The sequence below is a fragment of the Scyliorhinus canicula genome, chromosome 6 (genome assembly GCF_902713615.1).
Source record: "Scyliorhinus canicula chromosome 6, sScyCan1.1, whole genome shotgun sequence".
In the NCBI taxonomy this organism is placed as follows: Eukaryota; Metazoa; Chordata; class Chondrichthyes; order Carcharhiniformes; family Scyliorhinidae; genus Scyliorhinus; species Scyliorhinus canicula.
The window spans coordinates 163,231,458-163,249,168 of record NC_052151.1 but is presented as its reverse complement, the minus strand read 5'-3'; the positions used below and the strand labels follow the sequence as shown (position 1 = coordinate 163,249,168).

The following is a 17,711-nucleotide window of genomic DNA, read 5'->3' as shown; positions in this document are numbered from 1 at the left end:
ACGATCGAACCCCTGGCCATGGCATTGAGGGAGTCGAGGAACTGGAGGGGACTGGTGCGGGGTGGGGAGGAGCACGGAGTGTCGCTTTATGCGGATGACTTATTGCTATATGTGGCGGCCCAGTGGGGGGAATGCCGGAGGTGATGAAGATTCTCAGGGAATTTGGGGACTTCTCAGGGTATAAGCTCAACCTGGGTAAGAGCGAGCTGTTCTTAGTGCACCCGGGGGACCAGGAGGAGGGGATTGGTAGGCTCCCACTAAAAAGGGCGGAGAGGAGCTTTAGGTACCTGGGAGTCTAGGTGGCCAGGAGCTGGGGGGCCCTACACAAACTTAACCTTACAAGGCTGGTGGAGCAAATGGAGGAGGAGTTTAAAAGATGGGACATGTTGCCGCTGTCGCTGGCGGGCAGGGTGCAGTCAGTCAAGATGACGGTGCTCCAGAGGTTTTTGTTCCTGTTCCAGTGCCTCCCCATCCTTATCCCGAAGGCCTTTTTTAGGAGGGTCAACAGGAGTATTACGGGATTTGTATGGGTGCACGGGACTCCGAGGGTGAGAAGGGTGTTTTTGGAGCGGGGCAGGGATGGGGGGGGGGGGGGGGGGGGGGGCTGGCGCTGCCCAACCTCTGTGGGTACTATTGGGCTGCCAACGCAGCGATGGTGCTTAAGTGGGTAATGGATGGGGAAGGGGCAGCATGGAAGAGGATGGAGACGGCGTCCTGTGTGGACACGAGCTTGGAGGCGCTTGTAACTGCGCCGTTGCCGCTCCCTCCAATGAGGTATACCATGAGCCCGGTGGTGGTGGCTACCCTCAGAATTTGGGGGCAATGGAGACGGCACAGGGGGGAGGTTGAGGGACCCGTTTGTAGATGGGAAGTTTGCGAGCCTAGGTGAGTTCGTAGAGAATTTCGGGCTCCCCCGGGGAACATTTTTAGGTATATGCAGGTAAGGGAGTTTGCCAGGTGGTGGGGTTCCCTCTGTTGCCCTCACGTGGGGTCCAGGACAGAGTGCTTTCGGGTGGGTTGGAGGGGCGTGTACATGTGTTCTTTGGTTATGACGAGTGTCAATCTCTTTCTTCTTTTTGTAATTAACGGATGGGGGGGGGGGGGGGGGGGGGGGTTTGTTCTTTCTTGTTTTTCTTAGTTGTTAATTTTTTTTTGTTTGTTAATATTTCCTGTTATTGATATTGTGAAAATCTGAATAAAAATTATTTTAAAAAAAAAGGCGGCTTTCAGGTTCGGAAAAGGCACCTAGGCAACGGCCGATCAACTCCATATTGGAAGTGGATCGGCAGTAATCCATGGTCCCGACTGTGGAGCTCTGGCAGACAGGAAGAAACTACAGATGGACTTGGAGCTGCTCTCCACAGGGAAAACAGTGATCCAGCTCTGCCAGACACGGGGGGTGGCCTTCTCTGGGCATGGAGACAAGGCCAGCCATCTACTGGCACGCCATCTGAGGAATAAGGCTCCCTCAAGGGAGATAGAACAACATGCAAGGGACGAGAGTGGTAGGAAAGTTGCAGGCCCAGATGAGGTCAACAGGATGTTCGCAAACTTTTACCGTGGACTGCACATTTCAGCTCCTGGAGGGGGCCTCAAAAGATTAAATAATTCCTGGGGACCTGGGTTTGATCCCGGGTCACTGTCCATGCGGAGTTTGCATATTCTCCCAGTGTCTGCATGGGTCTCCCCCCACAACTCCAGGGTAGGTGGATTGGCCACGCTAAATTGCCCCTTAATTGGAAGAAACAAATGAAATGCATTTATTCCATGCAGTCAGGGAAGGCACAGGGACCGGACAGGTTTCTGGTGGACAAGTAATTTGTGGCAGCACTGGTGAGAGATGTTCAATGACATGCTGGCGAGGGCCATCCTGCCACCCACGCTGGCATAAGCATCGATCTCACAGATCCCCCCCGAAAAAAGACAAAAACAAGAATTAGTGCAGATCATACAGACCCATCTCACTCCTGAGCACCAAACCAAAGTCCTGGCAAAAGCTCTGGCGAGGTGACTGGAGAGTCGCTGGCCAGAAGCAATCGTGGAGATCAGACCTGGTTTGTAAAGGGCAGACAGCTAACGGCAAACATCAGGCGCCTGCTGAATGGGATTATGACTCTACCTGGGATAGGCACACCAGAGGTGATCGTCTCCCTCGACCCAGAGAAAGATAGAGTAGAATGGAGATACCTCACAAGAGGTGCTTGAATGGTTTGGGCGAGGGTTCACCTGGTAGGTGAAACTACTGTACAGGGCTCCCAAGGGGAGCGTGTGGACAAACACCACCTGCTCGGAATATTTCCGGCTGCACCAGAGGCATGAGGCAGGGGTGCCCATTATCCCTGCTGCTATTCATACTGGCAACTGAGCCACTGGCCTTAGAGCAGCAAAGGATGGACAGGTATTCAGAGGGGAGGCAGGGAGCACAGAGTTTTATTCTATGCAGATAACCTGCTGCTCTACGTGTTGAACCCCCTGCCCAGCATGGGCAGGATAAGGGAACTCCAGAGCCTTAGCAGGTTTCAAACTCAACCTCAGCAAGAACAAAATATTCCCAGTAAACTCCAGAGAGAAAGAGAGCTGGAGATGCTGCCGCCCAAACTGACCAAATTCAAGTTTAGGTACCTGGGGATAGCCCATGACTGGACATGGCTCCATAAGTGCAACCTTTCCTGCCTGGTGGAGGAGGACCTGTGAAGATGGGACTCACATCCACTCTCCCCGTCAGGAAGAGTGCAGACAATAAAAATGAACGTGCTGCCAAGGTTCAACTTCCTACAAAGAGGAAGACACGTGGAGGTCTGGCTCTGCCAAACTGCCTATTCTACGAGCAGGCAGCGAACACAGGAGGTTGCAGAGTGGTTGGGAGAGCCGAAGGTGGAATGGGTGCACATGGAAGAGGCCTCCTTAACTGAGTTTTCCCTCCAGGCATTGGCCATTGCCTCACTGCCCCAACACCCCACCCAAATACATGAGGAGCCCAGTGGTAGTGGTCACAAAGCTCAGACTTTCAAACTTAGTGGCATGTCTGCTGCAGCCCCCATCTGCAGGAACCATAAATTTATTCCGGGAAAAATTGACATCACTTAACGTGGAGAGAGGATGGATGGATGTGGTAGAGTAGCAACCCAGGGAGAGTCCAGAGAAGCTCCAACTCCCAAAGGAAACAAGCTTCGGTACTTGCAGTTGCGAGACTTTCTCCGCAAGACGACCATGACATTCCCCCAGACATTGTAACGGACAAACAGCTATCACCGGACTTGCTAGGAGGAGGTAAATGTGGCGGACAATTATTAGAAGAGACAAGGGCCCCACTGGACGAGATGTGAAAAAAATAAAATGGGAGGAGCTCGGCATAGGGAGGATTCTGAATTGAAGTTCTGCATAGGGTCAACTCCACCATCTCATCTGCAGGGCTGAGCCTCGTGCAACTAAAGGTAGTGCACAAGGCGCACCTAACCAGGACATGCATGAGAAGAGTGCAAGCGGTGCCAGAGAGGTCCAGTCAACCACACCCACATGTCCTGGTCATGACCCAAACCACCTTCTTTGAGGTCATGTCCAGAGTGGTTGGAGTCATGCTCCGCAGTGGCAACCTTTGGGAGATCGGAGCATCCTGAGCTCTTTATGGGGAGAAGGATCGACACCCTGGCCTCGCCTCCCCGATTGCCTAGCCGAGACTTGCATGGAGGTCGGCAGCACCACCCAGAGCCTCAGACTAGCTCTCCCACCTAGCAGAGTTCCTGAAGTTAGAAAGAAAAAATAAAATTTGCAATTAGGGGATCAGTTGAAGGATTCCACCATATGTGCAAACAACTCACCAGCCTCTTCGAATACTGATTCGTAACCAGCAACATTTGGGGGGGGGGGGCTCAGAACATTAAGCCATCCGTCTACTTTTATACCAAGACTAATCAATGCAATGTAGATAGACTAATAGACTACCTTTTTTTTTAAAGCTGTAGTATCTTGTTTCACCTCATTTAGTTTCTTTCATGCGTTTTCTCTTTTACTTTTTTTTTGTTGCAGTTTTTCCATTGTTCTCCATATATATTCGATAACACAATGTTAATTTTGACCACTTGTAAAGCAAGAGATGTAAATTCACGACATTTCAAGAGGAATTTTATTAGGAAACCCAGCTGAAATTCAACAGGTTTCCCACTGGGTTATAAACTAGCCAGGAAGCAGGTGCCTGGTAAAAAAGGGTCATTTGCTAAATGCAGAGCACAATCATGTGGGAGAAAGCTGCTTTGCTGGGCCTATAGGGAACACTCCTGCTCCTCATCACACAAGCAGTATTGTAAGCATGTTGTTCTGGGTACAGTAAAATGGTGATAATATCCTGAGTGTAGTACTGAAAACTTATGCTCCTGAACTGGCTGCGGCTCTAGCCAAGCAATTACAACACTTCTGTCAACCAAAAAACATGCAAAATTGTCCAGGCATATCATATCAAGCAAAAGCAGCAAAATTTAATCTGCCCTTGCAGTTTATCTTGCAATTATCAGCCAAGCGAGGACATAAATTGGGTGAGATTCTCTGGACTCCACATGGCACATTTCTCGATGGCGAAAGGCGGCAAGCCCTTGGTCGGCAGCGAGATCTTCTGGTCCTCCCACTGTCAATAGAATTTCCAATTGAATCCACACCACACATGGGGTTGCGCCATCAGCGGAATTGGAAGATACCATCAGCGTGAATAGCCGGAAGATCTGCCTATAATCAGTGTTATCAAGTGGCACTTAACTCACCGATACTTTGTCAGGTGACACTCGGCTTCAGACCGCATTACAGTCTTGACCCAAACGTGACCCAAAGAGCTGAATTCCAGAGGCGAGAGCGAATGCCTTTGACATCAAGACAGCAGTGGATAGAGTGTGGCACGAAGGAACAATAAATTTGTAGTCAAATAAAAATCAGGGGGAAACTTTCTAGCTAACACAGATTGTAGCTATGGTTGTTGGAAGTCAATGATCCCAACCCCAAGAATTCCTCAGGGTAGTGTCGTAGGGCCAAGCACCTCTGCTGCTTCATCAATGACTTTCTCTATCATAGCAGGTCAGAGTGGGGTTGTTCACTGATGATTGTGCAGAGTTCTGCAGAGTTCCGTTCCATTTTCAACTCATCAGAAAATGAAGTAGTTTGTGCCCGCAGGCAGGAGATCTTGAGCAACATTCAGGCTGGAGTTGGTAATTGGCAAGTAACATTTACATCACACAAGTGTCAGATAATCTCCAACAATAAAAAAAAAGAGTCCACCCAGAAGCAACTCTGGTCACAGTGACTATGGTAAGCAATAAAATGAGTTCAGTATTCTTACCCTGGTAATCTGCAGATTATTTAGCTGGTGTTGCCAATTCAGAATAGTTTCCATACGATAAACCCAGATGTTAATGTTCCCAACAAGGACACACCTTCCCACCTCACGAACTAGGATACAGAGGGCAGAACCCAGATCCTGAAGGAGGTTTTTGATTAGTCGAGGATTCTGTTGGTCCTCGAGCACTGTAATAGAACCAGAAAGGCATACATCAATGCTTACAACTGAAAATGTATTTAAAATGCAGAGATAGAATTCTAGGTGGGCTGGAAAGTGCAATGATCTTTGCAACTTTGAGTTTGTTCATTGAATCTACAGGATGAGATAACTGCCCCTTCACTTTTGATAGTTAATGATAGTCAAGCATCAGTCCAATTCCTATTTTGTGCAAAACGGTTTCAAGTTAATAATCTTATTCCAAGCCATTAAGATGCTGTTGGAAATGGAAATTTCACATTTGTGAAGATGGCCCGGTGCGATTTAAGCTGAGAAATTTCACACCGAATCTGTATTGTTTACCTGACCAGAGTATGCTTAAACGCTATGCCAACTGCCAACACTGGAACAAATAAATGTTTTATTCGCGAGTAATGATTGCCCTCATCTTCAGACCAGTACAAAAAATTTTAAAACAAAAAAAAAAAGAGACAAGAATCCCATCCAACTAGATTTTGAGTTGGAAAGAGAAAAAAAACTGATTCGAGCAGCATGAAACGTACCACAGTATTTCACAATGTTATCAAATCATTTATCTTCAATACTCTTCGCAGGGGACAGTGGCATAGTATTGTCGCTGGACTAGTAATTTAGAGACCCCATGGTAATGCTCTGGAGTCCCGGATTTGAACCCCACCATGGCAGATGGTGATGAAATTTGAATTCAATAAAAATCTGGAATTAAAAGTCCAATGACCTTTGCAACCATTGCCGATTGTCGTAAAAATCAGTTCATGGGTAATTAGGAATTGGCAACAAATGCTGGCCCTGCCAGTGGTGCCCACGTCCCAAAAACATTTTTTTTTAAAAATGTATTTCTGTGCGTTGATTATACAATTGCCCAAGAAAGAATTTACTGGCCACGAGGTTTGAAACGCCCAAGGATACTTGGGTGTTACACATCTGAAAGTTTATTTCCGGTAAATGTGATTTTCGGTACGGCAACATAAAGAAGTTGTAATCAGGTTTATCAAATAACTGTTTCTGTCCACTGATTAAGAACGTATGAGACAAGGACTAAATGGCTTCAAATAGGAATTTAGAAATCACCTTGAAAAATCAAAATTCACAACAAAATTCAAAACATAGATTGGCATGTTTACTGAGGAAGGAGGAGGAAATAAGTCAAAACAGCAGAATATGCTTTTAGAATGACATAAAAAAAACCAAAATCTACATGAAAGTCAGATATGCTAGTTGTCTTTTGTATGGAAGACGACTCAATGCATAAAAAAGGCAAGCAATTTGTCCAAAGTAATCCAAAACTATTTCTTGGTTTATCCAGATACTGACAAGAATTTATCTTTAGTGTTTTTATTTGCGTGTAATGAGGTACTTTTTTTTTGTAAAACATTTTAAAGGTATTTGTAATTTTATAATAACAGGAAACAGTACAAATACAGATATAAACATAGTGTATAAACCATCTCCATTCTTAACAAATGCCACCTACCCCAAATAAAAAACAGCCCTACCTCCCCACCCCCCCGCCCACACACTTTCCTTATTGCCTCTGCTGATGTTTAGTTTCCCCCAAAGAAGTCGACAAACGGCCGAACCCTAGCATTGATCCTCTTCAGGCAAACTTAATTTTCTCAAGTCTAAGAAACCTGGCCATATCGCTAACCCAGCTCTCAAATTTCAGGGGGGGGGGTTTCGAGTCCCTCCACGCTAGCAATATCCGTCTCCGGGCTACCAAGGAGGCAACGGCCAAGACGTCAGCTTCTCTCGTCCGGTGGACTCCTGGATCTTCCGAAAATCTAGATCTCCAAAATCGCCACCTCCTGACTCGGCACCACCCTTGTTTTTAGCACCGTGGATGTGACCTCGGCAAATCCCTGCCAGAATCCCCCAAGCTTCGGACATGCCCAAAACATGTTTTGCTGGCACAACTGTCCTCCATCCCAAAAATCTTGCTCATCTGGGTCACCGTCATGTGTGCCCAGTAAACGTCCTTGAATTGTATCAGGCCGAGCCTGGCACATGAGGACGTGTTGACTCTGCTCAAAGCATTCGCCAACAGACCCGCCTCTATCTAACCCCCCAGCTCCTATTCCCATTTGCCCTTTAGTTTCTTTATCTGAGTTACCTTCGACACCATGAGTTCTTTATAGATATTTCTGACCTTTCCCTCTTCCACCACCGTTCTAGAAACTACCCTGTCCTCTATCCCCTGTGGCGGTAGGAACAGAAAGGTCAAAACCTGCTTTCGCAAAAAATCCAGTGTCTGCAGACATCTAAAGCCATTTCTTCCTGGCAATTCAAATTTCTCCTCCAAATCCTCCAAACAGGGAAAGCTCCCATCTCGAATAAATCTCCCATCCTCTCGATCCCTGCTCTCTGCCAACTCCAAAACCCCCGTCTAGACTCCCTGGGACAAACCGCTGATTGTTACAAATTGGAGCCAAGACCGATGCTACCTCCACTCCCATATGCTTCCTCCACTGCCCCGGAATCTCAGGGCTGCCACTACCACCGGGCTTGAGGAGTATCGGGCCAGTGTGAATGGCAGAGGTGCCACTATGAAGCCGCCAGACTGGTGTCCTTACACGATGCCACCTCCACTCGCTCCCACACCGCAACCCCCCCCCCCACCACCTAATCATGGCTATGTTTGCCGCCCAGTAATAGATGAGAAGTTCAGAAGTGCCAACCCACCCACCCCCCGACTACGCTCCAGCAGCACTTCCTTCATTCGCGGGGTTTTACCCCCCCACAAAAAAAACTAGAAATCATCTTATTTACCAGAGGAGGCATTGGAAAACAAACAGAAATCTCAGGAAAACTGTCGTTTTCATGGTCTGTACCCTCCTCGCCAGTGACAGCAGGAGCATGTCCAACCTTTGAAAGTCCTTCAATTGCTCCACTAGCAGAGTCAAATTTAGTTTATGTAACAGCTCCCACTCCCGTGCCACCTAGATCCCGAAGTAGCGGAAACTCCATCCCACCACTCTGAACGGTAGCTCTCCCAATCTCCTCTCCTGTACCCTTGCCTGGATCGCAAACATCTCACTCTTCCCCATATTCAGATTTGGACCCCGAAAACCGGCCAAATTCCCATAAGATCTGCATAATCTCCCCTATCCCCCTAATGGGTCAGAGATACAAGAGCAGGTTGTCAGCGTATAGCGTGACCCTGTGTTCTACCGGACCCCGCGCCCCGGACCAACCCCTTCCAGTCCCTTGATGCTCTTAGTGCCATTGCTAGTGGCTCTATGGCCAGCGGGAAGAGGGTGCACCCTTGCCTTTTAATTAACCAATTAATTGGTTAATTAATAGAAAGCAAAGAGTGGGGATTAATGGGTGCTTCTCTGGTTGCCGATCAGTAGATAGTGGAGTCCCTCAGGGATCCGTGTTGGGCCCACAATTGTTCACAATCTACATAGATGATTTGGAGTTGGGGAGCAAGGGCAATGTGTCCAAGTTTGCCGATGACACTAAGATGAGTGGTAAAGCGAAAAGTACAGAGGATACTGGAAGTCTGCAGAGGGATTTGGATAGGTTAAGTGAATGGGCTAGGGTCAGGCAAATGGAATACAATGTTGACAAATGTGAGGTTATCCATTTTGGTAGGAATAACAGCAAACGGGATTATTAATTAAACAATAAAATATTAAAGCATGCTGCTGTGCAGAGAGACCTGGGTGTGCTAGTGCAGGAGTCACAGAAAGTTGGTTTACAGGTGCAACAGGTGATTAAGAAGGCAAATGGAATTTTGTCCTTCATTGCTAGAGGGATGGAGTTTAAGACTAGGGAGGTTATGCTGCAATTGTATAAGGTGTTAGTGAGGCCACACCTGGAGTATTGTGTTCAGTTTTGGTCTCCTTACTTGAGAAAGGACGTACTGGCACTGGAGGGTGTGCAGAGGAGATTCACGAGGTTAATCCCAGAGCTGAAGGGGCTGGATTACGAGGAGAGGTCGAATAGACTGGGACTGTACTCGTTGGAATTTAGAAGGATGAGGGGGGGGATCTTATCGAAACATTTAAAATTATGAAGGGAATAGATAGGATAGATGCGGGCAGGTTGTTTCCACTGGCGGGTGAAAGCAGAACTAAGGGGCACAGCCTCAAAATAAGGGGAAGTAGATTTAGGACTGAGTTTAGGAGGAACTTCTTCACCCAAAGGGTTGTGAATCTGTGGAATTCCTTGCCCAGTGAAGCAGTTGAGGCTCCTTCATTAAATGTTTTTAAGGTAAAGATCGATAGTTTTTTGAAGAAAAAAGGGATTTAGGATTATGGTGTTCGGGCCGGAAAGTGGAGCTGAGTCCACAAAAGATCAGCCATGATCTCATTGAATGGCGGAGCAGGCTCGAGGGGCCAGGTGGCCTACTCCTGCTCCTAGCTCTTATGTTCTCAGTGCAGTTTACAATAGCCCGACAATAGTCAGCCGATTTGTTCGTACACTCGCCACCGGTGCCTGGTACAACAACCAAACCCAAATCAATGAAGCCTCGCCCAAGTCCAAACCGTCCTAACACCTCCCACAAATAGTTCCACTCCACCAGGTCGAAGGCCTTTTCTGCGTCCATCGCGACCACTTCCTCCACCTTCCTTCCTTCTGAGGGCAACATGATCACATTTAAGAGCCTTCCAAAGTTGGCCGATGGCTGCCTGCCCTTAACAAACCCCGTCTGGTCTTCCCCTATCACCACCGGGACACAATCTTCTATACTGGAGGCCAAAATTTTAGCCAACAGCTTGGTCTCGACATTCAATAGGGAGATTGGCCGGTATGACCCGCGCAGCTCTGGGTCTTCTCCCGCTTCAGGATCAGTGACATGGAGGCCCGTGACATTGTTGGGGAAGAACAGGAGAAAAGGAATCACCCACCATCCCCCCACAAGAACAAAGTTGCCGCACAGAACTGAGCAACGGCCCAAGAATTGATGCAGAAAGCACACCATGTACAGTTCAAAACAAAAAAACTTTTATAGAATCGACACAGCATTACTCGCCCCCAGAGTTCAGTGTCTTCAGTCACCTGCCTGCCTTTTATCTCTAAGAAAGTCCATCGCTTTGTCTGCCGATCGAAAATAATGCTCCTGACCCTCATAAGTGACCCACAAACGAGTTGGATGGAGCATTCTAAACTTCACCCCCTTCTTGAAGAGGGCTGATTTTACTCTATTAAATCCCGCTCTTCTTTTGGCCAGTTCCACACCCAGGTCCTAGCACAGCTCGCTGATTTCCCCACTTGCAGCTCCATGTCTGTTTGCAAAATCAGTTCCTTATCCAGGAACCGGTGCATTCACACCATCACCACTCTCGGCGGCTCATTCACACGCAGCTGCCTCGCAAACGCTCTATCCACTTCCAAGGGTCGAGCAAACGCGCCATCATTCATTAACTTTTCAAGTATACTCACCACATATGCCCTTGCGTCCATTCCCTCGCATTCCTCCGGGAGGCAGACAGTCCTCACATTCTGTCTACGGGACCTATTCTCCAGGTCTTCCCTCTTCTCCTGCAGCCTTTTCTGGTGGCCCCTCAACAGCCCCACCTCCAGCACAGTTAACTGGTCCTCGTGATCGGCCACCTTCTGAGTCGCCAGTTCGTGGGTTTCTAAACTCTGTTCTACGCGATCGATTGATTGATGCCTTGATTGGGGTCTAAACCTTCCTTCTTTTGCTTGGCAAAACTCTCCTGAATGTATTTCACCAACTGTACCGTTGGCCACTGAGCCGGCAAGCCAGGATGCTGCACCTCCTCCATGTTGTCCTATGCTGGAGGTTCTGCATGTGCCTTCTTTGCTTGGCTATCTCTTCTCATAAGACCACTTCTGGTCCGCGTCTCCATAAACTGGTGGGGGATTCCTCCTCACTGTCTCATGCGCCACCGATTGTTCCAATAAAATTCCAAAAAAAGTCGGGAGGCAAGTTCCGTCATTTGGAGCGGGAGCTACCAAATATGCGATTTCTTTCTCCATGGTCGCCACAAGTACTAATTAGGCACTCTTAACGGATAATACACTGATTGAGGAAAAGGGAGGGGATTTCAAATAAAACCAACAGTAACGATTGGATAATTCTTGGTTGAAAAGGTCCAAACATTACTATATTAATCATTGGATGAATATGACTTTCAAGTCTATGAACTTCATAAACAAACAGGCATGAAAAATAAACCCGTCAGATTCAGGAGGCAGTTAGGGAAAGAAAAATGTAGGCTAAATACCAACCACAGCCACCAACCTACCTTAGCTGTTATGTAGGAACCAGTTTAAAACAATCCTGGAGAAAATAAATGGAAAAACAAAAACCGTGGGCTGGATTCTCCGAACCCCCACGCCGGGTTGGAGAATCGCCGAGGGGCGGCGTGAATTCTGCCCCCGCCGTCTCCGGCACCAGAGATTCGGCGGGGGCGGGAATTGCACCGCGCCCGTCAGCGGGCCCCCCCGGCGATTCTCCGGCCCGCGATGGGCTGAAGTCCCACTGCTGTAATGCCTGTCCCACCGGCAGGACGGGCAGCGCAGGCGGGCTCCGGGGTCCTGGGGGTGATCTGACCCTGGGGGATGCCCCCACGGTGGCCTGGCCCGCGATCGGGGCCCACCGATCGGCGGGCAGGCCTGTGCCGTGGGGGCACTCTTTTCCTTCCGCGTTCGCCATAGCCTTCACGATGGCCGATGTGGAAGTGACCTCCTCCCCTGCGCATGCATGACGTGACGCTCCGGCACATGCGCGGACTTCCGCCGGCCGGCGAAGTCCCTTCGGCCCCGACTGGCGTGGCGCCAACCACTCCGGCGCGGGCTTGTCCCCTAAAGGTGTGGATCAATCTGCACCTTTGGGGTGGCCAGACGCCGGAGTGGTTCACGCCACTCCATCCCGCGGGTCCCCCGCCCCGCCGGGTAGGGGAGAATCCAGCCCCTTAACTCGATCAGAAGCACAATTTGCGGCTACGTGTTGTACTAGGGGAAGCTGTGGCATAGTGGTATTGTCACTGGACTAATAATCCAAAGACCCAGGGATCAGAGATTTGGGTTTGAATCCCACCAGGGCAGCTGGTGGATTTGAATCCAATAAAAGTCTGGAATTAAAAGTCTAATGATGACCATGAAATCATTGTCAATTGTTGTAAAAACCCATCTGGTTCACTAATGTCCTTTAAGATAGGAAATCTACCAACCTTAGCTGGTCTGACCTACATGTGACTCCAGACCCACAGCAATGTGGTTGACTCTCAAATACCCTCAGGGATGAGCAACGAATGTTGGCCCAGCCAGCAGCGCCCACATCCCATGAACAATTTTTAAAAACAAACTATCCCAATGTGCTGCTACCAATTTTGCCGACACAGGATTGCCAATAGATTGCCCAGTAGCCTCCTGGAATTAAAGGTTGCTCTTCTGGACTCTGCTATTGGCAATCCAGAAGGCAAGTACTTTGTGGATGTCGTTCACGAGAGTGTGCCTTCATGTCCTAGATTCTGACCCCATATTGGCACTCAAGGAACTGTCAATTTTCAGTATCAGTCACTCCCTGCTGGAATTTCCTGGTCCTGCCCTTGAAGTACTCATATATCCTGCCTTTCCAAATTTCACTTGGAGAAATATCCTTAAACACTGAAAGATGCACTGGCACACATTATTAAAAACAAATTAATGGCACATATTAGTATTTAAAACAAAATTAATGGCTACATATAATGCAAGCTAATATTTCCTGTTGAATATTTGTTAAATGGGTATGAGAATGTGGTTACAAGAGGAATCCTACAGGGCAGCCGCAGGAAATTACTTGTTCGTGTAAACAATGATTTCTGAAAATTCCAACAACAAAAAAACGTATCATATCTCTTGTCTAACCAATCTGCAACTGCTATATGGTGGAAACTGTCCTTGAATGTTCTTCTCTTCTGGGAATATCTCATTAGATAAAGTGAACTCATTTGGAAATTCCTGTGGTGCCTGTGAGTGGTTTAAATATCATGGGACTGACTGTCATGAACTATTGTAACAAGATCAAAAAGGCAGATATGCCCATTTCAATTTGAAATGTCACATTAATTACTGGTCAGAGATTGGAGTAAAGTCAGTCAGTTTAGGCAATTTGGAGATGCCATTTCTTTCACAAAGCATTATTTGAATTTACCAAGATTTTAAAAGAATTATCTAGAATAACTGTTATAGAGTAAAGGTAAGAATACCATGAAAGAATCATCAGTTTCAACCATATTGAAGACACCATTGTCACCAATAGGAAAGTACACAATCAGCAGCATTTCACACCAATTTTTGCATTTCAACCTGGGAATTCAGAGTAAACTGAACAAATGTATTTTGTGCATAACAGTGACTACACTTCAAAAGTAATTCACTGGCAGTAATGTGTCTTGCAATGTTCTGAGGTCACGAAGACGGGATAATGCTACTCACTTGAAAATTGTAGTTTCCAAGTTAAAGTGCAATGGGATATTAGTGTTATCCAGTATTTAACTAGGCTTAAGAAATCTGAATATAAAGATAAAACAAGTATTGGGAAGTAGTAATTTAGTATAGATCTCGCTGTATTTCTAGTCTGAGAAATATGTTCTGTATTTATTTACACATTTAAATGGTTGTTACCTTTCCGAACAATCTTTTCCAAAATATTGAAGTAGTTCTTCTGTGCAGCTCCACTTAAAGAGGTCAACTGGGAATTTGCTATAAGCTGTAAAAGCTGTTGAGTGAAAACGTTTTTACCAATCATGAATCTTTAATACAGTAAAATTATTTTCTTTGCTACAAATCCTCAAACAAGCATTTCATCACAAAATGTACACTTGTATCGTAAGTGAATATTTAAAATAGTTTAGAATAAAAATTATATATAGAATTCAAATACAAAAAACTTTTCTTCCTCAAAGTTTATTTTTGGCACATTAGAATTACTGGTTACAAAGAATTAAAGATATATCCCAAATATTCGAGAATACATATTGAAACAGCAGCTGTTCAAAAAACAACTAATGATGCTTGGAAGCATTAGTAGTTTTTTTTTTAATATAATAATCTTTATTGCCACAAGTAGGCTTACATTAACACTGCAATGAAGTTACTGGGAAAAGCCCCCAGTCGCCACATTCCGGCACCTGTTCGGGTACACAGAGGGAGAATTCAGAAAGTCCAATTCATCTTTCGGGACTTGTGGGAGGAAACCGGAGCTCCTGGACGAAACCCACGCAGACATAGGGAGAACGTGCAGATTCCACACAGTGACCCAAGCCAGAATCAAACCTGGGACCCTGGAGCTGTGAAGCAACAGTGCTAACCACTGTGCTACCATGGCCCCCATAGTTTATGGTGTTCAAGCATCGATATACAGAAAGGGGCTGGTTTAGCACACTGGGCTAAATCGCTGGCTTTTAAAACAGACCAAGCAGGCCAGCAACACGGTTCAATTCCCGTACCAGCCACCTCAAACAGGTGCCGGAATGTGGCGACTAGGGGTTTTTCACAGTAACTTCACTGAAGACTACTTGTGACAATAAGCGATTTTCATTTCATTTCAAAGGATAGGAGGAATAAAGTGGTTATTAGCTTGAAGGACAAATGCTTATGCAATTACTTATATCACTAGTAACTGTATTTTACTGGAGATAAATTGTTTTCCAGTAGCAGTCTGTTTTCAAATAAACCAAACAAGTGCAGCACGTATCATCTGATGCAGCAGTATCGCAGTGTGAACGATGTGATATAGTTATAGTTGTCCAATGACCAAGAACTCTTCATTTCAATACTGAATTTCAAAACCCGATTCTATAAATACTTGGTCAGGAGAGTTTCAGGACATTACAAGCCTCAAATTCAAAATGTGACATCATTGTCGTTGTAACTCTTCAATGATGTAGTACTTTGCAAGCTATACATGATCAGTGTTCAAGAACAAAAGATTGGATCCCGAACTTCTAAATGTCCTGGATATCAGAAAATAATGGAAGTGAAAGGAAGATGGTCGATAGTCATCAATGATAACAACATATCTCAAGTGGCCAGTATAGGAATCGATTGGAGATCCTCCCAATTACTCAGCAGGACTTCTCTGCAAAATAATGTATTTGAAACGCAGAGGTCATTTCTTTCTTTGACCAGTAACAGTGATCTTATCCTGCTTGACCACAGACATGTAAAGGAGAAAATTCCGACTGATTCCACCCATAATCATTCAAAATAGCAATATCAAATGGTAGCAGCTGCATGATTTACTCAAACGCAGGCCTTCTAATGCCCCAGTAAAAATTGTTGATGAATGTTTCCACACTGTAACCAATCACTGTTTGTCAATGTACCATTTGTCAATGTTCGCTGTTGATTATTCTCTTTGTCTATTATGTACGTACGGTGTACGTTCCCTTGGCCGCAGAAAAATACTTCTCACTGTACTTCAGTACATGTGACAATAAATCAAATCAAGGGATAGGTCATAATATTGTTATGAATGTGAGACTTTATAAGACAGTTATGTTGTAACCTGTTTCAATTGAAGGTAAAACAGAAATGTCCTGGAATGGGGTTATAGTGCAATCATATTAAATCTGCCTGTAGTTGGCAGATATGTTTAGGTTGTCATGGGAAAAAGGCCCAGGCTGAAACATATAGAAATTGAAATGTCAGTTTTCATCCCGACATAAAGGAGGGACAGCTGGTCTTTCTGGACACAGGCATTCAGAATCAGAGATCTGCAGAAGGAGACTGAAAATAGCTGCTGCTATCCAAATCAAAAGGAAAAAAACTATTCTGCGTTAGCCACCAAGTAGGATATGGAAGATAACTGATTTTCGGTTTGAACAGACAGGACATGTGGAGACTTAAGGACCAGGAGTTGCAAGAGTGGGTTGTGCAGAAGGAAGTCGCCAACATACCAAATTGGGAAAGATCAAAAACCTGAGCCATTTTGCTCACAATCATTGGGATGCCAAATGGCACATATACTAAACAAATGCGAGATTGGACTAAGAGAAAGATTTCCTTTACTGATGAATCTAATCTATTGTCTTACCACAGTTGAACATATATTGAAGGTAGCACTGCCTGTTTGATGTCAACAATTCTTGCCAAATATGACAATTGATAGCGTCATTTTTAAATTACAATGCTCTGATCTCAGAGGTGTGGCACCTGTCCAAGAGATTAGATCTTGCCCTTGCAATTTCAGCGGAAAACCCAGAATCCCATGGAAAACCGATTCTGCAAAAATATTTGTCCAAGTGCCATAGCATGGAATGTTGGGAATGCCCTTCGTGTCAGCAGGAATCACTCTGGATTTTCCACTGGCAGGAGCACTTAGTCACCTTTTGGGAGGATCGAGCCCCATGCGCAGGACTAATTAGATAGCTCTTTCAAAAAAGCTGGCACAGGCATGATGAGTCAAATAGCCTCAATCAATGCTGTATTATTTGATGATTGTAAAGCCTAAAAAATCATTTGCTATATAGTGGGCAGATACTTCAAAAGTTTGGAATACTGCACCAACTAGAAATGCTGTGGAGCACCACAACAATTGAAATAGCTGGGGATCATACAATTTAGAACGTAATGCAGCTGTACATCAGTTGTGGACTCAACTCCATAATTCAACAGCATCCAGAAGTAGATCAATCACGTCAGCCAGCATGGATCCATTAAAGTCTTATTTAACAGTTTTCTGAACAGGTAACCAATTGGATAGATAAAAGATAGGACATGACTTTTCAGAAGATCTCTCTCAAGAGGCTTGTCACATGGATAGAAAATTTGTTAACAGAAAGAATATTCAACCCTGTATGCCTGGTAAAATCCAGGCAAACAGGCATTTAAAATGGCTTTGGAGACTCAAATGCTCATATTCCCCAGGTTTTGATCTGTTTTTCTGAAATTGATAGGATTCATTATTAAATATGCAAATTGGACTCCATTGGATTGGATTATTGTCACGTGTACCGAGGTACAGTGAAAAGTATTGTTCTGTGTGCAGCTCAAACAGATAATTCCAGGGCAGCATGGTGGCACAGTGGTTAGCACTGCTGCATCATGGCACCGAGGTCCCAGGTTCGATCCCGGCTCTGGGTCACTGTCCGTGTGGAGTTTGCACATTCTGCCCGTGTTGGTGTGGATTTCACCCCCAGAACCCAAAGATGTGCAGGGTAGGTGGATTGGCCATGCTAAATTGCCCCTTAATTGGAAAAAATGAATTGGGCACTCTAAATTTATATTTACAAAA

At 45.7% G+C, this 17,711-nt stretch overlaps 1 protein-coding gene across 6 annotated transcripts in view; it reads right to left on the bottom strand.

Annotated features, from left to right (window-relative positions):
* The window catches only part of fbxo25 (F-box protein 25), a 73,545-nt gene that overhangs the window by 21,513 nt on the left and 34,321 nt on the right, over window positions 1–17,711 (bottom strand). For all 6 annotated transcript variants that reach the window (XM_038800387.1, XM_038800389.1, XM_038800386.1 and 3 more), the window contains exons 5-6: window positions 14,099–14,192; window positions 5,321–5,505 (exon numbers count right to left, since the gene is read on the bottom strand). In XM_038800387.1, the coding sequence (XP_038656315.1) occupies window positions 5,321–5,505; window positions 14,099–14,192 (279 nt within the window). The remainder of the gene's footprint in view (window positions 1–5,320; window positions 5,506–14,098; window positions 14,193–17,711) is intronic.